The sequence below is a fragment of the Polyodon spathula genome, unplaced genomic scaffold (genome assembly GCF_017654505.1).
Source record: "Polyodon spathula isolate WHYD16114869_AA unplaced genomic scaffold, ASM1765450v1 scaffolds_1736, whole genome shotgun sequence".
Lineage (NCBI taxonomy): Eukaryota > Metazoa > Chordata > Actinopteri > Acipenseriformes > Polyodontidae > Polyodon > Polyodon spathula.
In genome coordinates, this window is record NW_024473212.1 from 15141 (window position 1) to 38204 (window position 23064).

At 50.7% G+C, this 23064-nt stretch overlaps 3 protein-coding genes and 2 non-coding genes across 13 annotated transcripts; 3 read left to right on the forward strand and 2 right to left on the reverse strand.

Moving 5' to 3' along the window:
• Positions 1–565: 565 nt before the first annotated feature.
• On the reverse strand, positions 566–5907 carry ints5 (integrator complex subunit 5). Its single transcript, XM_041243398.1, has 2 exons — positions 5608–5907; positions 566–3758 (listed from the first exon to the last, which is right to left on the reverse strand). The coding sequence occupies exons 1-2, from the start codon at positions 5664–5666 to the stop codon at positions 803–805; spliced, it is 3015 nt and encodes a 1004-aa protein (XP_041099332.1). The 5' UTR covers positions 5667–5907; the 3' UTR covers positions 566–802.
• Positions 5908–6425: 518 nt separating this feature from the next.
• On the forward strand, positions 6426–13360 carry LOC121310123 (phospholipase A and acyltransferase 3-like). 7 transcript variants are annotated; one of them, XM_041243409.1, is made up of 7 exons: positions 6426–6491; positions 7588–7622; positions 8257–8434; positions 10546–10735; positions 11311–11425; positions 11952–12220; positions 12735–13360. In XM_041243409.1, the coding sequence occupies exons 4-7, from the start codon at positions 10721–10723 to the stop codon at positions 12867–12869; spliced, it is 534 nt and encodes a 177-aa protein (XP_041099343.1). In that variant the 5' UTR covers positions 6426–6491; positions 7588–7622; positions 8257–8434; positions 10546–10720; the 3' UTR covers positions 12870–13360. The 7 variants fall into 7 exon arrangements, with proteins under 7 accessions (XP_041099343.1, XP_041099345.1, XP_041099344.1 ...); XM_041243411.1 differs by lacking the exons at positions 6426–6491; positions 7588–7622 and having other exon boundaries at positions 7886–8434; XM_041243410.1 differs by lacking the exons at positions 6426–6491; positions 7588–7622; positions 8257–8434 and adding an exon at positions 9274–9384.
• LOC121310126 lies at positions 7032–7174 on the forward strand. Its single transcript, XR_005948733.1, has one exon. It is a non-coding gene; the product is annotated as a small nucleolar RNA SNORA57 (small nucleolar RNA).
• On the forward strand, positions 7885–8027 carry LOC121310127. Its single transcript, XR_005948734.1, has one exon. It is a non-coding gene; the product is annotated as a small nucleolar RNA SNORA57 (small nucleolar RNA).
• Positions 13361–13407: 47 nt separating the features above from the next.
• scyl1 (SCY1-like, kinase-like 1) lies at positions 13408–22860 on the reverse strand. Of its 3 annotated transcripts, none has more exons than XM_041243404.1 (18): positions 22649–22860; positions 20951–21091; positions 20227–20349; positions 19660–19883; positions 19187–19277; positions 18642–18797; positions 18245–18403; positions 17842–17949; positions 17599–17712; positions 17190–17345; positions 16856–17044; positions 16162–16237; positions 15726–15911; positions 15289–15437; positions 14887–14985; positions 14358–14579; positions 14033–14114; positions 13408–13883 (listed from the first exon to the last, which is right to left on the reverse strand). In XM_041243404.1, exons 1-18 carry the CDS (start codon positions 22754–22756, stop codon positions 13759–13761), a joined length of 2508 nt encoding a protein of 835 aa, XP_041099338.1. In that variant the 5' UTR covers positions 22757–22860; the 3' UTR covers positions 13408–13758. The 3 variants fall into 3 exon arrangements, with proteins under 3 accessions (XP_041099338.1, XP_041099341.1, XP_041099337.1); XM_041243407.1 differs by having other exon boundaries at positions 14033–14111; positions 14358–14582; XM_041243403.1 differs by having other exon boundaries at positions 14358–14582.
• Between the last annotated feature and the right edge of the window lie 204 nt (positions 22861–23064).

The window sequence follows — 23064 nt, forward strand, 5'->3', positions numbered from 1 at the left end:
ATGCTGCTATCCTGTATTCTGCTCTTTCCACTGTATTTAATGCACTATTTCATGTATTATGCTGCTATCCTGTATTCTGCTCTTTCCACTGTATTTAATGCACTATTTCATGTATTCTGCTGCTATCCTGTATTCTGCTCTTTCCACTGTATTTAATGCACTATTTCATGTATTATGCTGCTATCCTGTATTCTGCTCTTTCCACTGTATTTAATGCACTATTTCATGTATTCTGCTGCTATCCTGTATTCTGCTCTTTCCACTGTATTTAATGCACTATTTCATGTATTATGCTGCTATCCTGTATTCTGCTCTTTCCACTGTATTTAATGCACTATTTCATGTATTATGCTGCTATCATGTATTCTTCTCTTTCCACTGTGCTTTATTGCACTTTGCTGTGTTGTCACTAGGGGGCACTCTTTTCCTCGAACCTGCATATCTGACCCCTCTGTATGCGACTGCACGAGGGCTGTGCTTCGTAGAATGACTGTGTCAGCTACTGCAAAATGCTCTAATAAATATACTAGAAATAAATTAATCAAAAGAGAGCCACAGACCGACAAACACACACAAAAACTATTTACTGAAACACCAGTGTCAGAAAAATACAAAATGCAACAATATGAACAATGAAGAAATATGCAGGTGAGACAGAAAACAACAGCTGGATTAGAATTACAAACAGCGGCCCAAAATAAAATTAAAAAATATCGATGTTTTTTTTTTTCCTCTTCCAATCCAGAAGACCGACCCGTCAAAACATTTCAAAGAGTTTTTTTTGTGTGTTCCCGGATGTCCCTCAGAGCTGGAAACGCCCGCACAGGTGCCCCAGCCTGTCCACGTTCTTGTGCAGGACGCTGTAGAGGACGCTCAGGTACTTGGACACGTCCCCGTCCCTTGCAAAGTCCCGGTAGAAGAGTCCCGTCTCCGCGCTGAAGCTGAATCTCTGCGGCAGGGGGCTGTTCTCCCGCATGTAATCCCACACGCTGAGCAGCAGGAGGCGCACTTCGAAGGGGGCGAGGAAGGGGAAGACCTCATGCATGTTGCCGAGCGCGGGGGGCAGCAGCTGGGCCTCCCCCATGCAGGCCACCAGGGCGGAGGAGGCGCGGAGGTGCCAGGGCGAGGCCAGGGCCGTGGCTTCCCGGGAGCCCTCCCAGTGGGCCAGGAGGGTGGCCAGCAGGCTGCGCAGGACCACGGAGCAGTAGCAGAGGGCGGGCCGGCCGGCGGCCACCAGCCAGAGCAGCTGGAACAGCAGGGGGTTCTCCTGGAAGCGCCGCCGGACCCGGATGTCGCGCTCCACCGTGGTCCGGGCGTGGTCCTCGGGGGGCCAGGGCAGCTCTCCGTTCGCCACGTCCGGGCAGACGCTTTCCGCCAGGGCTGCGGCCACCAGCTTGGCCGCCTCCGGGTTGACGGGAGCCGCCTGGGGCTCCTCCGGGCCGCCGCTGGGGCTGGCGTGGTACTTCCCGCTGGTACTGCTGCAGCAGCAGCGGGTCAGCACGTCCAGGAAGAGGTGCTGGTTGAGAAGCGTCTCCTCGGGCTGCGGGCTGGGGGCGGCCGGAGCCAGCGGAGGGCGGGGCTTGAGCCCCCGCCCCACGACCCCCGCGTGGAACACGGACCCCACGCTGCCCCCACCGCTGCTGGAGAAGCTGACGGCCGAGCCGAACTTGAGGTTGACCTCCAGGAGGGGCGCCCTGGCGTCTCCCAGGCAGGCGCCTTCCGGGGGGGCTCCGGCAGGGGTCGCGGCCCCGGAGAGGGGCTCCCTTTTCCCGCCGAACATCTCCGCGTTGCCCCCCCACAGCAGGGCCCCCTCCACCAGCAGCTGCAGCACAGCCTTGAGGCTCAGCGAGGACACGGAGCTCAGCCGCGTCAGGAGCCGGGCCGAGTCCGCTGCCCCCGCCCTGCCCCGCAAGGAGAGGAAGAAGTGCGCCACGGCCGCCCTCGCCACGCTGAGGAGCCGGGCGGGCTGCAGGGCCCCGGGGAGGCGGACGGAGGACAGCAGGGAGGCGGCGGCTTCCGAAACCAGGGGGCTGTCGTGAAGCAGCAGGGGGCTGAAGTCGTGGAGGTGGGAGGACGAGACGATCTGGGCAACCTGGGCGCTCATGATGGAGCTGGCGCTGCCGACGCTGCCATCTTCCTTAGTAGCGTTGCTGTTACTCTGCTGGTCCCACTGTGCCATCAGCGCCAGGTTGCTAAGCAGCTGTGCCAGTGGCTGATCCGGCAATCCCCCGGCGTGGATCTGAGCCACGCACCTCTGCAGCGTGGCGGGCAGGAGCCCCGCCACCACGCAGGAGGAGGAGGAGACGAGCACGGCGGCGTGGAGCTGCGCGGCCAGGCCCAGCTCCTCCTGGGTGCGGGCCAGGGTGAACATGTGGCACAGGGCCTCCGTGGCGCAGCTGGGGCCCCCGTGGACGGCCAGCAGGGCCAGCAGCTGGTGCAGCCACAGGTGGCGCTTCCTCTCCAGCCGCAGGGTCTCGACGCACAGCTCGCGCACGTGAGGCCTCAGCCCGTCCAGGAAGGGGATCGGCGGCCTGGCCTCTCCGGGAGGCTCCCCCCCGAGGCTGAAGACCAGGTTCTGGAGGCTGAGCAGCAGCAGCTGCACCACGCGCTCAGAGGCCTCCCGCGCGCCCTCGTGGATGGCCAGCCCGGGCGCGGCGATGATCACGGAGGCCGGCATGGCCGTGTCGACCAGGAAGCGCAGGAGCCTGAAAGACCCGGAGGAGGTCTGCCCCAGGAGGTGGACGGCCAGGCTGATCATGTTCTCTCGCTCCTCCCTGGGCAGGGGGCCCAGGAGCTGCTGGAGCTGGTTCAGCACGGGGGGCTTCAGGGAGTCCACGAGCTCCGAGGACACGGCGCCCAGGAGGGCCGGGGACATGACCGCCAGCTGCAGGAGGAACGGGACCGTGGCGGCTCTCTGCTGGGGGTCTCCCCCCGGCCCGGCCCCCAGGCTCTCCTGGAACATCCCCAGCAGCTCCTGCTTGATGCTGTCGGCGTGACGGCAGGCGAGGTGGCCCAGGATCCCGACCACCGAGGCAATTTTGGGAACCCGCGTGTCCGGGAAAGGCTGGGGGGGAGGAGAGCCGTCGACAGCCCCCCCCCCTCCTCCTCCGTGGGCACAGAAGTCCTTGAGCCCGCAGGAGAGGACCCGGCTGATGATGGTGTTGGGGAAGGAGGAGCCGATGTGGGCCACCACCCAGTCGAAGTGGGGGGAGTGCTGCACCGAAGTGTCCAGGAGAGCGTCCACACAGGCGTCCGGGCAGCTGCTGATCATTGCCGTCAAGCACTGGCTGTAGAGCTCCATCAGGGCCCTGCTGGCCTTGCAGGACATCCAGAACTGCAAGAGCTCATTGAGGCTCCCCGCATGCGGGACGCCCTGCCGGCTCGAATACTTGGTGCTCAGGCAACCCATCAGGTCGATGGACCAGCCCGACACCAGGGGGGCCCAGGCTTTGGGGTTGAGGCGGACGAACTCGGACAGGACCGCGTGGATTTCTTGGACGATGTCGTCCAGGTTTCCGGATCCCGTTCCTCCTCCTCGACCTCCCGCCCCGAGGTCGCAGTCCAGGTCCAGCACGTAGCCCCCCACATACTCGTCGAAAACGCTGCAGAGGTGCTCCAGCACGGCGCCCCGGCACGCCGGCACGGTCCGCAGCAGGAGGACGGCGCACCTGGCATGGTCCTTCAAGGGCAGTTTGTGACCCTTCACTGGGTCCATGCCGCTGATGAAGGCTTTGATCTTCTGGGCAAGCTCCTGAGGGCTGGGGAGGAAGAAAAAATACATCTATATACATAAAGGCCAATGAATAATGTTCCCTTGTTAACATATTGAATTGCACCCCCTCTATATAGAATGAACTCCCTCAGCTTCATAGAGTCCAGTGAAAGCTGCTGAATAATGTTCCCTTGTTAACATATTGAATTGCACCCCCTCTATATAGAATGAACTCCCTCAGCTTCATAGAGTCCAGTGAAAGCTGCTGAATAATGTTCCCTTGTTAACATATTGAATTGCACCCCCTCTATATAGAATGAACTCCCTCAGCTTCATAGAGTCCAGTGAAAGCTGCTGAATAATGTTCCCTTGTTATCATATTGAATTGCACCCCCTCTATATAGAATGAACTCCCTCAGCTTCATAGAGTCCAGTGAAAGCTGCTGAATAATGTTCCCTTGTTAACATATTGAATTGCACCCCCTCTATATAGAATGAACTCCCTCAGCTTCATAGAGTCCAGTGAAAGCTGCTGAATAATGTTCCCTTGTTAACATATTGAATTGCACCCCCTCTATATAGAATGAACTCCCTCAGCTTCATAGAGTCCAGTGAAAGCTGCTGAATAATGTTCCCTTGTTATCATATTGAATTGCACCCCCTCTATATAGAATGAACTCCCTCAGCTTCATAGAGTCCAGTGAAAGCTGCTGAATAATGTTCCCTTGTTAACATATTGAATTGCACCCCCTCTATATAGAATGAACTCCCTCAGCTTCATAGAGTCCAGTGAAAGCTGCTGAATAATGTTCCCTTGTTAACATATTGAATTGCACCCCCTCTATATAGAATGAACTCCCTCAGCTTCATAGAGTCCAGTGAAAGCTGCTGAATAATGTTCCCTTGTTAACATATTGAATTGCACCCCCTCTATATAGAATGAACTCCCTCAGCTTCATAGAGTCCAGTGAAAGCTGCTGAATAATGTTCCCTTGTTAACATATTGAATTGCACCCCCTCTATATAGAATGAACTCCCTCAGCTTCATAGAGTCCAGTGAAAGCTGCTGAATAATGTTCCCTTGTTAACATATTGAATTGCACCCCCTCTATATAGAATGAACTCCCTCAGCTTCATAGAGTCCAGTGAAAGCTGCTGAATAATGTTCCCTTGTTAACATATTGAATTGCACCCCCTCTATATAGAATGAACTCCCTCAGCTTCATAGAGTCCAGTGAAAGCTGCTGAATAATGTTCCCTTGTTAACATATTGAATTGCACCCCCTCTATATAGAATGAACTCCCTCAGCTTCATAGAGTCCAGTGAAAGCTGCTGAATAATGTTCCCTTGTTAACATATTGAATTGCACCCCCTCTATATAGAATGAACTCCCTCAGCTTCATAGAGTCCAGTGAAAGCTGCTGAATAATGTTCCCTTGTTAACATATTGAATTGCTTTTTATTGAATCTAACATATTATTGCTATCATGTGTGTGTGTGTGTGTGTGTGTATTACACGATGTTAAATCAGATATCTAAAAATGATCTTTTGTGGAGAATGTAAACAAACTGGTCCGTCAATATCTGATAAAACAGGGCGGGAAAAAAAAAAAAAAAAAAAAAAAAAAAAAAAAAAAAACTGCTGCTCAAACGAAGAACCGAACAGCCTCCGCGCTAAAAACAACCGACGAAGTTTAATTTTAAAGCAAATACGCGTTTTACCGGCGTGCCGTTGTAAAACTATTCAACAGAAAACTTTTTAAAATGAGGGCTTGAAACTCGCTCAGCAAAACAAACTACGAGAGAGGCAGCGGAGAAAACGTATTAGACTTTTACCAATGCTAAATAAACTAAATAAACAGATAACTAAATGAGCATGTATGTATAAATATACCTGATCGCAGCGAGGTGCAGCTGCACCGGCACTGAAGCGCCTTCAAACACAGCCGACATACCGGGGAGGGGGGGCTTAATACCGACTTAAAACCTGCAAAAAATAAACCCTCCAAAAACACACAGAGACGAACGGGGAGGCCGGTTATATCCTCAAACCCGGCCCGCACACTATCATCGGCCGCCGGGTCTGTTCAAACCGCTACAGACTGTGTTTAACCCGAGATTTTAAGTCGACTTCGTTTCTTTTTATTCTTCTTTTTCTTCTTCTTCTCGCTGCTGCTGCTGCGGTCGCTCGCTGTAATGCTTCCCTCCGGGAAACAGCGTCTCCGGTGCAGAACCGGTCCGCTCATGCTGTACCTCCACACAGCACAGCCCGGGCCGGCTTTACTGTTACACTTTAAACAGGCCAGATGCAAAGAGCGCCTGAGCTGGGTGACTTTTATATAGCTGGGCAATATAATAGCAGCGTGTGTGTATTATTATTATTATTATTGTTATTATTATTATTATTGTTGTTGATATACAACCCAGATAAAGTCAAAATCAAATTTAAATGTTTGCTTTTGCCTTACTGTCTCTAGGATATTTTTTAAAGTGATAATTTAACTCAATTTTAGTTGTCGGGCAATAATAATAATAATAATAATAATAATAATAATAATAATATCACGGAGGGTGCAGTGCGCTCTCCCGTCCGGCAGGTGGCGCGCTGCAGTTTGCCGTGTGCGTGTGCGTGTGCGTGTGCGTGTGCGTGTGTGACTCGGGTCTGGGTTTTTTTTTTTTTTTTTTTCCCCTGTCCAATCGCGTCGCGTTGGTTTCGGGTCTGTATAAAAGCTCAGGAGACGCGCTTCCCTTCCTCTTTGGACGCGCCGCGCAATGGAGGTGAGAGCGAGTGTGCGAGTTTATTAATGCAGCGCGCCTGGAAACAGCATAGCCATATCCAGCGCTGAAAGATGCATTGTGTGTGATTTGAAGCGCAGCTCCCAGTCTGTTTTTGGGTTTAGATGCAGCAGAGAGAGAGAGAGAGAGAGGGAGAGGAGAGGAGAGGAGAGGGACACCACGTGTCTGCCGAATGCAAAGTTATATTGCTGTTTTGCTAAAGCAGGATCTCTCTTAACTCTTGCAACTAAGCGCAGTTTGTCTAAGGTGTGATGCGTAAATGCAACGCTGTATTCAATTGCATTACTTCCAGCGCAGCGAGTTTTGTTTTGGATGCAAACCCGCATTGCGTTTAGAGAATGAATACAACTTTATTGTTTGTATATCGCGTTACAGACCGTGCACTTAAAAAAAGCAATGTATTTAAATTATTCTTCAGCTGTGTAATATCAATTTAGCTATTCTGCTTATAATCAATATATCGAAAATGCAAGTACGTTTATTTAAGTGAAATTTAAAAAATATATACATTATATCTCAAAGCCTCCATTTCTTGGCACACGCGTTGGTTGCGCAGTACCCGTGTGTGATTGTCCGGAGGCAGAGTGAGTTTTGTCGGCGCAATGTCTTCGGTACCAGCGAGTTTCTCCCATCTCCTGGTTCTATCCTCAATCGCCGACACAGTTCGACCCGTCCTGCTCTGTATTCTGGTTCTATCCTCAATCGCCGACACAGTTCGACCCGTCCTGCTCTGTATTCTGGTTCTATCCTCAATCGCCGACACAGTTCGACCCGTCCTGCTCTGTATTCTGGTTCTATCCTCAATCGCCGACACAGTTCGACCCGTCCTGCTCTGTATTCTGGTTCTATCCTCAATCGCCGACACAGTTCGACTCCTACTGCTCTGTATTCTGGTTCTATCCTCAATCGCCGACACAGTTCGACCCGTCCTGCTCTGTATTCTGGTTCTATCCTCAATCGCCGACACAATTCGACTCCTACTGCTCTGTATTCGTCAGGCACGTCTCCAAACGAAACTGAATCGCGTGTATAAAAAAAGGTGCTGTTAACTCTTGTGAATGCTGCTTTCTCCCCGCAGGTTTGCACAGAGACCCGGTCACCGGAGAGACCCAGGTAACGTATAACTTCGTTTTTAAGACGATTAATTTGTGTACAGAGGATCCATTAGTTGTGGGACTGGAGACGAGAACTGGCGCATTTTCATTTCCATTGAAATGACGCGTATATATAGTGGGTCAAATTCTTTATATTGGCAGTTTTGTAAAATGGACCTGGTTTTGTTTACTGCCTGCATTTCGGTTAGCCAGCTCTCTCCTTGCGTGCGCAGTTAATGCGTGCAGATCTGCGGTCGTGTCTCTGCGTGGGAGACCCCACGCCTCCATTTCTTGGCACACGCGTTGGTTGCGCAGTACCCGTGTGTGATTGTCCGGAGGCAGAGTGAGTTTTGTCGGCGCAATGTCTTCGGTACCAGCGAGTTTCTCCCATCTCCTGGTTCTATCCTCAATCGCCGACACAGTTCGACCCGTCCTGCTCTGTATTCTGCAGATCCCCTTCGGTCGTTGCATGTAGAATTAACAACTTTGTAAAACTGTTTGCATGTGAACCGAGTTCGAAGTCGCCAAAACTATATATTAATATAAACAATTTGCTTAAAAAAAAAAGCATCCTGCGTTTTGAAATTAATTGCGTGTGAAGTGTGTTGGTCAGGAATATTAAATTAAACCGTCTCCCGTTTTTGTTTCCCCAGATTTCCAGTCCCGGCGGATTTGATTTCATCCACACGGCAGATCAAAACTGCAGAAGCAACGCTATTATTGTGACTTGTATATGAACACGATGGAAGGGAGGGGATGCCCAGAGGAATTAAACCTCCGGCGAGGTGGCTGTGTGATCCACTCCCACACCAAGCTGGAAAATGCATTCTAGTAATGACTTTTGTATAATAACAAACTTCTTTCTGTATATATCAAATATATATATTTTCACAAATAAAGTGCTTTATTTTCATAAAAACAAGATGTTTCTTTACTTGAACACAACCAAAGTTTTACACCAGCAGTTAAGTGATGTTGGTAAAGTATGTAGGTATTTTTAAATAACGCATTGGCGATGCAGCTCGATGCGTGAGATTTACTCTGAAGGCATTAGAAATATCATCCGAGCACCCTCGAAATAGGTCGAGGAGAGTCCATCCCTAGCAACAGCAGCCCGTTGCTAGGGAGGATGCTCAAGCACTCGGGTTAAGTTAAAACTCGGGGTGTGAAGTTCAGCATAATCCATTTTTTTTCTTTATTATTCTTATTTAAAGAAAGCAAACTCCTGTTTTAAACGGGAACAGATCACACATTCTCGTCATAAATATCTGTGATTCACATTATCCATTCTCTGGCGTATTAGTGGCTTTATTGACAGTGTCGCTGGCACTCCTTTTAGTGTGTTTACCCTGCTGTATTTATATACATTATATAATATATAGATAGTGTATATATATGAGGGAGAGATGTACTAATTGTGTGGTACAATCCTGTAGTTCACGCAAATATGACTTTTTTTCTGATCTGTGACGTCATTAATAATAATACAGTAAAATTTTTTTTTTTTTTGATATTTTGTTATTTCGTAGTTCAAGCCATTGCCTGGCGTTTGGAAAGCTAAGGGTTACTTTTAAAGACACTCCCTCGGTCGATGTGTGGTCAGAGGCTGGCTGGCTGCGCTATATATATATATATATATATATATATATATATATATATATATATATATATATATATAATGTGTTATTTAATAATAATAATAATAATAATAATAATAATAAAAAGGCCGAGTTGACGTTTCACACCGAACTAATCGAAGGAAAACACACTTTTCAAAGAAGGTCGGTAGCCCGTTTTGTCTCACTTTTCATTTATTCTGAACTGATCCAATCATTATGAAACACGGACGCCATTAAGCGAGTTCAGTTATTTTTGTTTGTTTGTTTGTTTTTCTCGCGCTAGTCGTAAACAAAACGCAAAACTGACTTCACCAAAATAAAAACAAAACAAAAAAAAAACAAACAAAAACAAATTCTAAATGATGTGGTCGCACAGAAATGTGAATAACTGATCAGTAAATTCAGTTCCAGCTGCGTGGATAAAGCCGTGTTGCAAACATGCTGCACTGCACGCATTACACTGTCCAGAACTGAAGCTATATAAGGTCCGTTTTCTTATGCAGTGCGCATTGGATAACATCTCTCCAGCGGGGGCTGTGGTCTGTGCCGTGGCTTGCAGACCGGACTCTTCTCATAATTAAACAAAGGCACGGCTCTGTTGTTCTTTTGGCGAGGCTGTAATCGCGGGTGTTGGGTGAGGTGAGAGTTACCGTACTGAGTAATGTTTGATTGACTCGGGTGTGACTCGGGTGTGACCCGGGCTATCGGCTGAGAAATGGAATCTGAAACTAAAACGGTCTGGAGATCTGGGCTTTGAACAGCCGGGTGAGGAAGCGGACAGGGAGCTGGAGGGGGCCAGGGGGGCGCTGGGCAGAGCTGGGGGGCTCCCTGGGAGCTGGGGTGGGCGCTGGGCAGGCGCTGGGCAGAGCTGGGGGGCTCTCTGGGAGCTGGGGTGGGCGCTGGGCAGAGCTGGGGGGCTCTCTGGGAGCTGGGGGCGGGTGCTGGGCAGAGCTGGGGGTATTTAATAAACCAATACCTACAACTACACCTGAATAACCCCGTGTAAATAAACGCAGCGGCGCTGTCTGGTACTGAAGAAGGGGGAGGCACGCTGATCTGCGGCGAACGCGGTGTTTGATTCAGACCTCATTCACACACGCGTGGCATCGCGTTTACAGATTCTGTGCGCCGGTACAAACGCAGCGGTTTGCCAGCGGAATACGCTGGCACCTTAAATATAGCAAGATTTCCCCAGCGCTAATGCATAGTGTAGGTACAGACATTTTTATGACAATTTTGCAGGGTTTTTTTTTTTCCCTTGGCTTGTGACACTTTGCAAAGTTCTTACAGTGCTGTAAAACGTGTGCACCGTGTGCTTTCCAGGGGCTTTGCAAACTGCGTGGAGGCGCTGGGGTTTGATCGAGGGGACTGGCGAGGCGCGACCCGAAAGCGCATGCAAACACGTGGCGCTGACCCCCGGCGCGCAGAGGAAAAGTCGCTTTGACACTAGGACGCAAAGCCGGAAGGAGACGGATCCCTGAAGCCAACGCGAAGGAAGATGGCACCAATACTCGTAATTCATTTTAAATGATTTTATAAAATTAATTTACTTTCCTTCTTCTCAACACAAGCAATGTTTGCATTAGTTCCTCTTCTTTGAAGGAGCGCTGACCATCTTTAAAATCCATTCTCTCACCTCTTACTGGCTTTACTAACAGGATCACTGACCCCTCCATTTAAGGGAATGCATTGACCATAGTTTATTCTGGTTTGCTGTGTTTATTAATATGCTTTACCAGACCTCTCTGTGCTTTACAATGCTTCCCTGTGCTTTACCAGACCTCTCTGTGCTTTACAATGCTTCCCTATGCTTTACCAGACCTCTCTGTGCTTTACAATGCTTCCCTGTGCTTTACCAGACCTCTCTGTGCTTTACAATGCTTCCCTGTGCTTTACCAGACCTCCCTGTGCTTTACAATGCTTCCCTATGCTTTACCAGACCTCTCTGTGCTTTACAATGCTTCCCTGTGCTTTCCCATTCCTCGCTGTGCTTGTACTATGGGAGACTTGTAGAAGGGTCTGTGTATCTTTCTCTGTGTATGGCTCTGATCCACCAGCGTGTGTTAATCTGCACTCCGTGTTTTGCAGTGGAAAGACGATGACGAGCCGGAGCCAGGAGACCTGATCGAGATTTTCAGGACAGGTTATAAACACTGGGCGCTCTACGTGGGCAGAGGATACATCGTCCACGTAGCCCCTCCCTGTAAGAGACCCACAGTGACAGCATGGAACCATGTGATAAAACATAGGCAAGCACTGTAAAGCACAGAGAGGCATGGTAAAGCATAGGGAAGCATTGTAAAGCACAGAGAGGTCTGGTAAAGCACAGGGAAGCATTGTAAAGCACAGAGAGGTCTGGTAAAGCACAGGGAAGCATTGTAAAGCACAGAGAGGTCTGGTAAAGCACAGGGAAGCATTGTAAAGCACAGAGAGGTCTGGTAAAGCACAGGGAAGCATTGTAAAGCACAGAGAGGTCTGGTAAAGCATAGGGAAGCATTGTAAAGCACAGAGAGGTCTGGTAAAGCATAGGGAAGCATTGCAGCTAAGCATTGTACTCATTTCCAAAAAGGAGTTCAAACAGATTATTACTGTTATTATTATTATTATTATTATTATTATTATTATTATTACTGTTATTATTGTTATTATTATTATTTTATCATTATTATTCTTCTTGTTTTCCCATGTGAACTCAGCCCTGCTCGATTCTGTTTTGCTGTGTTCCCCAGGCGAACTGGCTCAGCCCAGTGCTTCCAGTTTAATGTCGGTGGTTTGCGAAAATGCTGTGATCAGGAAGGACCTCCTGTGGGAGGTGGCGGGGGGGGACCACTACCGCGTCAACAACAAACTGGACAGCAAATACCGCCCGCTGCCCGTCAACAAGATCGTGCGGGAGGCAGAGCGGCAGGTGGGCAGGGAAGTGCCCTACAGCCTGGCAACCAGGAACTGCGAGCACTTCGTCACAGACCTGCGATACGGCTGCCCAGAGTCCCAGCAGGTGAGCACAGAGCTGAGAAACACGAGGGACAGCTCTACAGCAAACAGAGCACAGGGGAGCATTGTAAAGCACAGAGAGGTGTGGTAAAGCACAGAGGAGGTCCAGTAAAGCATAGGGAAGCATTGTAAAGCACAGAGAGGTCTGGTGAAGCACAGGGAAGCATTGTAAAGCACAGAGAGGTCTGGTAAAGCATAGGGAAGCATTGTAAAGCACAGAGAGGTCTGGTAAAGCATAGGGAAGCATTGTAAAGCACAGAGAGGTCTGGTAAAGCATAGGGAAGCATTGTAAAGCACAGAGAGGTCTGGTAAAGCATAGGGAAGCATTGTAAAGCACAGAGAGGTCTGGTAAAGCACAGGGAAGCATTGTAAAGCACAGAGAGGTCTGGTAAAGCACAGGGACGCATTGTAAAGCACAGAGAGGTCTGGTAAAAGCAGCATGATCAAATGGTAATGTTAAAGATGTGTTTTGGTGTATTAGTGCAATGAGGTTGAAATCCCCTGCTGTGTTGTCCGAGGGCTCCTCTGCTCTGTCTCTGCAGGTGAGGGAGGCGGTTGGGGCCGGCGTGGCGGCAGCAGCGGTGATCATCGGAGTGCTGTCCGTCATCGGATACATCACATCCCGGAATCGGCAAGACAGGAACAAGCAGTGACTCCCCCCATCCCCCAAAACCCAGCCCCCAGCTTTACAATGCTTCCCTATGCTTTCCCAGACCATAGCTTCAATAAATAAAGAATTCTAATCAGTTCGAGTCTGAAATACTTTATTGATATTATTGCACAGATTATATACAGCAAGATACCTCCGCGGGGGGAGGGCAGGACACGTGATGGATCTGCCAGAGCAGTGAATGTTCCCTCTCTCTCCATCCTCTGACACACCAGGGACACCACACTGAGGTCCTTCCCCACTTCAGAAGAGAGATTTCAAATCGAGGGAAGCTGCAGGAAATCCTCGCGTTCCGATTCCCTAGATGAGCCGTCCCGTTCAAACAATACAAAAAAATTCAAAATAAATAAATCAGACTAACGCAATTCACCTGAACGTTTAAAAACCACTACCCAGGATCAGGAAAAAAATATCTATATAATCACAGCAGCGAGGGTCGGATTTGTCAATTACATTTTTTTTTTTAAAACAAATTAAAAAAAAACTGTGTGTGTGTGTGTGTGTGTGTGTGTGCATGTGTGTGTGTGTGTGTGTGTGTGTGTGTCTGTGTGTGTGTATGTGTGTGTGTGTGTGTGTCAGTGTATGTACAGGGTCACTGACTTGGCTTCAGGGCTGCTCACGCTGTATTGAAGCTGACAGCAGCACTCTGAGTTTGGGGTCCTCTATCCAGCACTTGGCTTCCGAGCAAAAAACTGACGTTCCTGTGAAACGAAACACAAGGATCTAATGGAGCTGCTGCCCCCCCCCCCCCCCCCCCCCCGACGCCTGTCCGAGACGCTCCGTGCAATAGGAAAGGATCCGGGAATGTGTGGGAATGTCTGTCTCTCCGTCTGTCCCTCCCGGCTCACTGGTTTGGATCCAGGATCGGGGGTTCAGTCTAGTTTGCGCGCCCCCAGTTTCAGAGGCCCCTTGGCTGCCCTGCGCTGGGCTCGCTTGGCTTCCAGCTCCTTCTTCCTCTCCTCCTGCTTCTTCCTGGAGCGCTCCGCTCTGCTCTGCCCTGGAGGAGGAAAGTCAGGAGAGCACGCTGAGAGAGAATCACACGCACACCATGCACGGTTAGTTTACTAAATCAACTTTCTACTGTTGTACAGATATGCATCACACTGCGTTATTAATAACAATAATAATAATAATAATAATACTGACCCTGATCTGCGTCCAAAGCCTCCCAGTTCTCGTCTCCCCCCCAGTCTCCTCCTGCATCCCCCCCCCACGAGTCCTCAGCCTTCTGAGAGACACAGACAGAGAGACAGAGAAACAGGCAGGGAGGCAGACAGACAGACAAATCAAAAATTGTACCAACAGACATTAAACCTACCACTCCCACTCCATTATCAACTTCCAGAGAGTGAAGTTGACCTACAGCACAGGAAGTTAGTTGTTGGGTCCTGACAAAAAAGCAACAGCTGCTTAAACTTTCACACAACTCTCTCCTCACTCTTCTCTCTCTCCTCCCCTCCCCTCTCCTCACCGTGTTTGAGGTGCTGGCTCTCTGGGACACCCCTGTAAAAAGGTCCTCCTGCGCGCTTCCCCCCCCCGCGCTGTCCCAGTCGTACTCGCTGGCCAGCTTGGTTCCCCCGGGCGGGGGGGCTCGGGAGGGCGCCACCTCCTTCTCACTGGACCAGCTGTTGTCCCCGCCCCACCCAGAGCCGCTCCAATCAGAGCTCGGCTTCGTCGTCGAGGCTCCGCCCAACTGCTTAAAAATAGAAAAATAATATTTATTAAAAAGTTTCCTGCTGTATTTTCTCTGTGCTTTACAATGCTTCCCTGTGCTTTACCAGACCTCTCTATGCTTTACAATGCTTCCCTATGCTTTATTACTCTGTGCTGTGTGCTTACTCTGTGCAAAATAATGAAACACTCAATATGATTCAACACTTAGAAACTTGTCACTCACACACACACACACACACACACTATAAATACGAAATCATGTCTGCTCTTAATTAAAAACGAGCGAGGCAGGTAAAAGAGTGAAGTCCGGGTCACACAGGGCTTACCGCTTTGTCATTGGCCTTCTTGGCGACTGACGGGACCGTGGACCAATCAGAGGAGTTCCAGTCACATGGGTCCGTCTGCCCTTTCGACCGGTCAGGTTCCTGTTACAAAAATAAAAACCAGTCAAACAGATCAAACCTGACCCATTAGGGGACCCCTCGTGTGAACTGCGAAGCGTCTGGGGTCCCTCCCCCACCACCACAGGGAGGGGCTGTCACACAAAGAGACGAGAGAGAATGAAACACACTCTCAGCACAACCACAGGGAGACGCACACACGCCCCACACACTTAGAAACATGTTATAAAAGTCATTGTGAAAAATAAAATGTTACATTTTTTCGCAGATTAACTTTAACATTTTTGTACCCAATTACAAAACTGTAAACAAAAAAGACCCCCTGACCTCCAGACTGCCCCAGTCTTCCTCGTCCCAGCGGTCACTCGCAGGCTCCTCCTCCTCCTCCGACTCCTCCTCCCTGCCTTCGTCCCACTGGTCAGCGAGAGCCGCAGGGGCGGGGCTAGGTGGGGAGGACGCTTTGCTGACCTCTGAACCTGAAAACGCACACGCAGGACGGATTGTTGAGACAAGTCAAGCATCACGGCCCAGGGATGGGGCTAACACTCCCATTGCAGAGCAGTGCGAGAGCCAGTCCAGGTTTTACCTCGGCCTTTTAACCTGCTGCACGATACAGAGGGCTGTGCTTTCCCACTGCAGAGCACTATAATATTACTGTTGATAATTTTATTATATTATATTATACTACTCCCACTGCAGAGCAGTCTGATCCAGTCCAGGTTTACAATAATACAGTTCGAACCCCCCTCCTCAATTCTCTGTACCTGCGTTGGTGTCGGGGTGCTCCGCGGGGTGGGCGCGGGTCTCTGCCGGTGTCGAGGCGCCCCCCTCCCCGCCCGGGGCGGTGCGGATCAGTTTGGAGGTGAGGGAGGAGACCCCCGTCACTGCCCAGCCTGCCCAGCTCGCTGCAGCTCCACCGGGAGAGGAAGCAGAGGACAGGACGTCCTTCTCTGAGAGACAAAACACACACACACACATTACACCAGAGACACACACTAGAGAGACACACACACACACAAATAGGAGATATAGACAGACAGACAACACAGACAGATAGATAGATATAGACAGACAGAGACACAGATAGATATAGACAGTCAGAGACACAGATAGATATAGACAGTCAGACAGGGCAGTCTGCACTCAAGAATCTCACGCCCCGGTTCTCTCAGTCTCTCCAGACCCCCGTTATCCACTCACCAATTTCTGCCTGTTTCGAGGGATCTTCGGACACCGTCTCCAGCTTACTGAGGAAACTCCTGATGGCTTTAAATGCCTGAGGAGAGGAGAGGAGAGGAGAGCACACAGGGCAATACAACCATTACTATCAAAACTGAACGCTGCTCTGCTCGACTCGCTCTCTTCTAGTTTCAATAATAACACTGATGAAGCTCTGGAGCCCAAACGCTGCTCTGCTCGACTCGCTCTCTTCTAGTTTCAATAATAACACTGATGAAGCTCTGGAGCCCAAACGCTGCTCTGCTCGACTCGCTCTCTTCTAGTTTCAATAATAACACTGATGAAGCTCTAGAGCCCAAACGCTGCTCTGCTCGACTCGCTCTCTTCTAGTTTCAATAATAACACTGATGAAGCTCTGGAGCCCAAACGCTGCTCTGCTCGACTCGCTCTCTTCTAGTTTCAATAATAACACTGATGAAGCTCTGGAGCCCAAACGCTGCTCTGCTCGACTCGCTCTCTTCTAGTTTCAATAATAACACTGATGAAGCTCTGGAGCCCAAACGCTGCTCTGCTCGACTCGCTCTCTTCTAGTTTCAATAATAACACTGATGAAGCTCTGGAGCCCAAACGCTGCTCTGCTCGACTCGCTCTCTTCTAGTTTCAATAATAACACTGATGAAGCTCTGGAGCCCAGGCGCTGCTCTGCCTGACTCACCTGGTCTCGGACGCTCCTGTCCGGGTCGATGGTCAGGGTGCTCAGGACAGGCAGGATGCGTCCGGCGCTCTCGCTCAGAGAGTAGTAGTGATGCGTGGCAGCGAAGCCCAGCACGCCGGCCGCCCGCGAGGCGCTGAACGGGTCTTTGGTGGCGCGGGCAAACGCTGAGGACAACACTCGCTGCCGAGTCTGGGGGGGAGACAGACGAATAGTTTGTACTCTTATTTTTAAAAAGGACAGAGAGAGAGACAAAGAGAGAGAGAGAGAGAGAGAGAGAGAGAGAGAGAGAGAGAGAGAGAGAGAGACAGACACACACAGCAGTAGGTGTAGTTACCCCTGCGTTGAGGTAGGGGGCGATCTTGCCCAGGCACACCGTGGTGTTGCAGCGGATTGGCCCCTGGTCATCCTTGGCTTGCAGGCGGGCGAAGTGCTTCATCAGCTCCACATTGAGGTTGTGCTCACTCAGCTTGGGGGCCAGCAGCAGCATGGACTGGGGAGAGGAGGAGAGAAGAGGGGGAGAGGAGGGGGTGAGGAGGAGAGGAGAAGCAGACATTTCTAAGTCTTATTTCCATCCCTGCTCTGCAGTGCACACACACACAGTTGACAGTCGACCATTTACTACAATTCAAATGATTCATGGACAGGAATGAGACTCCCGCTGCTTTCACCAGGACTGTCTGTCTGCGTGTCTGTCTGCGTGTCCAGCTGTCTCTCTGTGTCTCTGTCTTCGAGGCTCCTCCTACCTTGACTGTCTGCTCCCGGATGGCCGGATTCGTGTCCAGGAAGCCGTGCACCACGTGGGGGAAGACCTGGGAGTTTACAGCTGACTCGTTCAGATACTGGATGAACTGCTCCATCTGAGAGAGAGATGAGAGAGACTGAGAAACCAGAGCTGGGAACCAGACCCCTATTGCACAGCAGATGTGATCCTGTCCAGGTTTCACTGCTACCAGCTCGATCGGCCCCTAGTGTGCCCCCCCCCTCACCTGCTGCAGCAGCCGAATCCTCATGGCTCGGTCCGGGGACGAGAACATCTTCACAATGACAGGAATGATCTTCTGCTGATACTCGTCTACGCTGAGAAACTTACCCACCTGCACAGGAGAGAGAGGAGAAAGAGGGGAGACCCTGACACTGAAGAGACACAGCCCTCTGAAATACACAGCACTAGACCCTGACACTGAAGAGACACAGCCCTCTGAAATACACAGCACTAGACCCTGACACTGAAGAGACACAGCCCTCTGAAATACACAGCACTAGACCCTGACACTGAAGAGACACAGCCCTCTGAAATGTCTTTATAATATACAGCACTAGACCCTGATATTGATGAGATCCAGCCCTCTGAAATGTCATTGAACCCGAGTCCGGGCGCTAGCTGCGTACCTTGAACAGAGGGGTGAGGATGACCGCGCCAGCGTTCCCGAATTCGAAGGCAGAGAGGAGCTGCGGCAGGACCTTGTGCCGGCAGAAATCCTCCGGGAACGAGTCAAGATCCTCGCTCAACTCCTGGAAGAACTTCTGCTTCTCCACTGGGTCCTTGATCTGAGAGAGAGAGAGAGAGAGAGAGAGAGAGCCAGGGCTGGGAATCAGACTCCTATTGCACAGCAGCGTGATCCATTCCAGGTTTCACTGCTACCAGCTTGATCAGGCCCCAGTGTGTCTAGCTAACAAGCTCAGGTGTGTCTGATTATTAAACTCATAGCAATTCAACTCTCATCAACACCCTGATGACTCTGCCCCTGCACGGTGGAGCGACAGTATTGCAGCAGGGTCCCAGTACCTGGATCTCCTCCAGGAAGAGGTTCGTCTCGACGAAGCGGTTGCTCATGAAGCCGCCCGGACTGCGGCAGTTCTGCAAGAAGCGGGCCGGGTTGGGCCGGACCTTCGGGTTCGCTCCAACCAGCTCGCAGTAATGAGGGACCAGCGGCTTCGGGATCTGGGTCAGACCCAAACAGACAGAACCGGATTGAAATGAAAAGCAGTGGAGTTCATTTTATTTTATTTTTTCGTTTTTTTTATTCGACATGGAATACACACACACACACAGCTCTGAGACACACACACACAGAGCTCTGAGGCACACACACACACACACACACACAGACAGAGCTCTGAGACACACACACACACACACACACACACAGAGCTCTGAGACACACACACACAGCTCTGACACACACACACACACACACACACACACAGACAGAGCTCTGAGACACACACACACACACAGATCTCTGAGACACACACACACACACACACACACACACACACACACACACACACACACACACACACACACACACCGCCCCACCACCGCTCTACCTTGCCCAGGGTCCGGAGGGAGGAAGCCCGAGGCAGCGGTCCGTTAAACACCTCCCAGATCAGGCAGCCCAGCCGCCACACATCAGCCGCCCTGGAACCAAAACCACAGGCTCAGAACCGCTGCACAGAGGCAGCCCAACACCCAGAACCACAGCCCGTTCAACACCGAACAGAACAATAAAGACACAAGCCCAGGGGCGGGAACGTGACTCCTGCTCCTTCCCAAGACCAACCCCTCGCAGCTCCATCCAGGGGGAGAGACAATACCATCGTTACTTCATACAGCGCCTTTCACAGCGGAGCAGCATCACAGAGCGCTGTACAAGAGACGAGGGTGTGGGAGCGATGCAACAACGCCTCACCCCCCAAAGCACAGGGGGGCCAAGCGACTCGCTCAGGGAGTCAGGGGCTGAGCTGGGATTTGAACCCGGGTCCTCCTGTTAGAAGCCACAGCGGCAGCCCGCTCCTCTTACCATTTCTCTCCCGTGCTCCTGCTGCGCTCCGAGTTCTCGGGGGGCTCGTACTTCTCCAGTTCTGGGGTCACCTTGCGTGGCGGGGGTCCCCCGTCCCCCTCCGCGGAGGACATGTACTCCAGCCCCCCCAGCTTCCACTCCCCCGCCCGGTCCACGAACACGGAGGACAGACCCACGCTGCCGTGGATCAGGCGACAGTCATTGATCACGAAACTCAGAGCTTTCTGAGAGAGACAGAGAGAGATTTGATCAGCCCCTAGTGTGTCTAGCTAAGCTCATTATTAAACTCCTAGTGAAAGCAGGACTGGATCACACTGCTGTGCAGCGGGAGTCTGATTATTAAACTCCTAGTGAAAGCAGGACTGGATCACACTGCTGTGCAGCGGGAGTCTGATTATTAAACTCCTAGTGAAAGCAGGACTGGATCACACTGCTGTGCAATACAGGGATGTTAATAAGGCTCCCGTTGCACAGCAGTGTGCTCCACTCCAGGTTTTACCACACCCCAGGTAGTTTAAAATCAGTTTTTTTTTTTTTTTGGTCGGTACCCCTCTCCCGAATCCTCACCACGATCTGATGCAGCCCCCAGGAGATGTGCAGCTCACCCAGCCCCCCCGGCTCGGAGAGGCCGCTGAGGTGCGTGCCAAGGGGGGTCACGGGCTCCGTCACGACGTACAGGGCCTTGTCTGTCTGTGGAAACAACGTGACAGGGAGAGAGAGGCTCGGGGGATTAGAACAACGCTGTGACCCGCTCCGGGCACCCCGCGGGCAGGATCACAACTACACGCATGGGCATGGATAAAAATGTGTTCTTCAATAATAATAAATAAGTCACTAAGCTGGACCTGGATTACAAACTAAAAAACACACGCAGATGTATGGATTTAAGGAGAAGGATACAGCTAGTTCTAAATCACAACGCACACAGAGAGACAGAGAGAGACAGAGAGAGAGACAGACAGAGAGAGAGAGAGAGACAGAGACAGACAGAGAGAGACAGAGAAACAGACACACAGACAGACAGAGAAACAGAGACTCAGACAGGCAGACAGACACAAATACACACAGACAGAGAGACAGACGACAGACACACACACACTCTCACACACACAGACAGACACACACACTCTCTCGCACACACAGAGACAGACAGACAAACACACTCTCACACTCACACACACACACACACACAGAGAGACAGACACACACAGACAAACACACACTCACACTCACACACACACACACACACACGCACTCTCTCTGGCGCGCGCGGTGTCAGGTGCTGCGGTACCTCCAGTCCGTCCGCGTACGACAGGACGTTCGGGTGCCGAAGAGTCTTGAGCCTTTTGAGCGCCGCCTTCGCTGCGGGAGCGTTCTCCTCTGAGCCGGGCTTCACCTCGAACACAAACACAGAGACCGGCTCGCCCGACGCCTGGAGAGAGAGGAAACAACCAGCACTGTCACCCAGTCCAGGATTCACTGCTGCCAGCCTCATCAGCCCCCAGTGTGTCTAGCTAACAAGCTCAGGTGTGTCTGATTATTAAACTCCTAGTGAAAGCAGGACTGGATCACACCGCTGTGCAGCGGGAGTCTGATTATTAAACTCCTAGTGAAAGCAGGACTGGATCACACCGCTGTGCAGCGGGAGTCTGATTATTAAACTCCTAGTGAAAGCAGGACTGGATCACACCGCTGTGCAGCGGGAGTCTGATTATTAAACTCCTAGTGAAAGCAGGACTGGATCACACTGCTGTGCAGCGGGAGTCTGATTATTAAACTCCTAGTGAAAGCAGGACTGGATCACACTGCTGTGCAGCGGGAGTCTGATTATTAAACTCCTAGTGAAAGCAGGACTGGATCACACTGCTGTGCAGCGGGAGTCTGATTATTAAACTCCTAGTGAAAGCAGGACTGGATCACACTGCTGTGCAGCGGGAGTCTGATTATTAAACTCCTAGTGAAAGCAGGACTGGATCACACTGCTGTGCAGCGGGAGTCTGATTATTAAACTCCTAGTGAAAGCAGGACTGGATCACACTGCTGTGCAGCGGGAGTCTGATTATTAAACTCCTAGTGAAAGCAGGACTGGATCACACTGCTGTGCAGCGGGAGTCTGATTATTAAACTCCTAGTGAAAGCAGGACTGGATCACACTGCTGTGCAGCGGGAGTCTGATTATTAAACTCCTAGTGAAAGCAGGACTGGATCACACTGCTGTGCAGCGGGAGTCTGATTATTAAACTCCTAGTGAAAGCAGGACTGGATCACACCGCTGTGCAGCGGGAGTCTGATTATTAAACTCCTAGTGAAAGCAGGACTGGATCACACTGCTGTGCAGCGGGAGTCTGATTATTAAACTCCTAGTGAAAGCAGGACTGGATCACACTGCTGTGCAGCGGGAGTCTGATTATTAAACTCCTAGTGAAAGCAGGACTGGATCACACTGCTGTGCAGCGGGAGTCTGATTATTAAACTCCTAGTGAAAGCAGGACTGGATCACACTGCTGTGCAGCGGGAGTCTGATTCCCAGTAGAGTTTAGATGAATCCACATGCAGCCACCTTTGCAGGGTTTGCTATTAAATTATCCTCTGCGAGGTTTGTCATCTTTCTCTGTCTGAATCACGCCAGTGACCTGCATTGACTAAAGAGAAACGAACCGTAGCATCTTCAAATTTAAAAAGCACTAAAACAGCAGTATTTTTCTGTAAAAGCATCCCAGCGCAACACCAAACGACGTGGCCATGCAATTAAAACAACATTACATTCGGTTCAAGGGTTTTTTTTTTTAAATGACAAGCCGTGTGCATTTTATTTATTTATTTGTTAATTTAATGTCTGTTTTATATATGTCTGCATCCCTACTCCGCTTCCACTGCTTGATCAAAGCACGGCCACGTCACCGCAGAGAAACGACGCCTCGGACCCGGCCGCCGCTCTACTCCAGCCCGGGGACTCGGCCCTTTCTCCGGGTAAACCTTCCCGACTCACCTTTCTCTTCCCCCGGTGAAGGCTCCATATCCCGACCGTCTCCTGACCATCCGGCAGGATCTCGTACTGGAAATCTTTAACGGGATCCCGGGAAAAGAAGGACCACATAGCTGCCTTCCAGTGGCGAGCCGCGGGCGGAGAGAGCGGGTTGCAGCGCCGCGGCCGCGCCGCTAGGAGGCGACAGCGAGTCCGGCGCTATTCCCCGTCCGGCCGCTAGATGGAGACAAAACACGCCCGAGTTGTTTATTTTTTTTTATTTGTATTTATTGCTACACTGTGCAACACAATTTTTGTGTTCCTGGGTAGTAAGTGTTATTTCCTAATTGCTTATGCCTCAAAAGTATAGAAAATGGCTATTATTCCCCACAAACTTTGCTTTTGTGACCAGGACAGTGATATTTCAAAATATCACTATT

Bases quoted from the DNA above. Each gene is read 5' to 3' on its own strand.
- ints5 (XM_041243398.1), bottom strand. From the start codon at position 5,666: ATGTCGGCTGTGTTTGAAGGCGCTTCAGTGCCGGTGCAGCTGCACCTC. The intron at 3,759-5,607 runs GTATATTTATAC...CTTCCTCCCCAG, and splicing joins CTGCACCTCGCTGCGATCAG to CCCTCAGGAGCTTGCCCAGA.
- scyl1 (XM_041243403.1), bottom strand. From the start codon at position 22,756: ATGTGGTCCTTCTTTTCCCGGGATCCCGTTAAAGATTTCCAGTACGAG. The intron at 21,092-22,648 runs GTGAGTCGGGAA...CTCTCTCTCCAG, and splicing joins TTCACCGGGGGAAGAGAAAG to GCGTCGGGCGAGCCGGTCTC. The intron at 14,986-15,288 runs GTCAGGGGGTCT...TTTTTGTAACAG, and splicing joins AAGACTGGGGCAGTCTGGAG to GAACCTGACCGGTCGAAAGG.
- LOC121310123 (XM_041243409.1), top strand. The intron at 11,426-11,951 runs GTAAGAGACCCA...TGTGTTCCCCAG, and splicing joins CGTCCACGTAGCCCCTCCCT to GCGAACTGGCTCAGCCCAGT. The intron at 12,221-12,734 runs GTGAGCACAGAG...GTGTTGTCCGAG, and splicing joins GCTGCCCAGAGTCCCAGCAG to GGCTCCTCTGCTCTGTCTCT.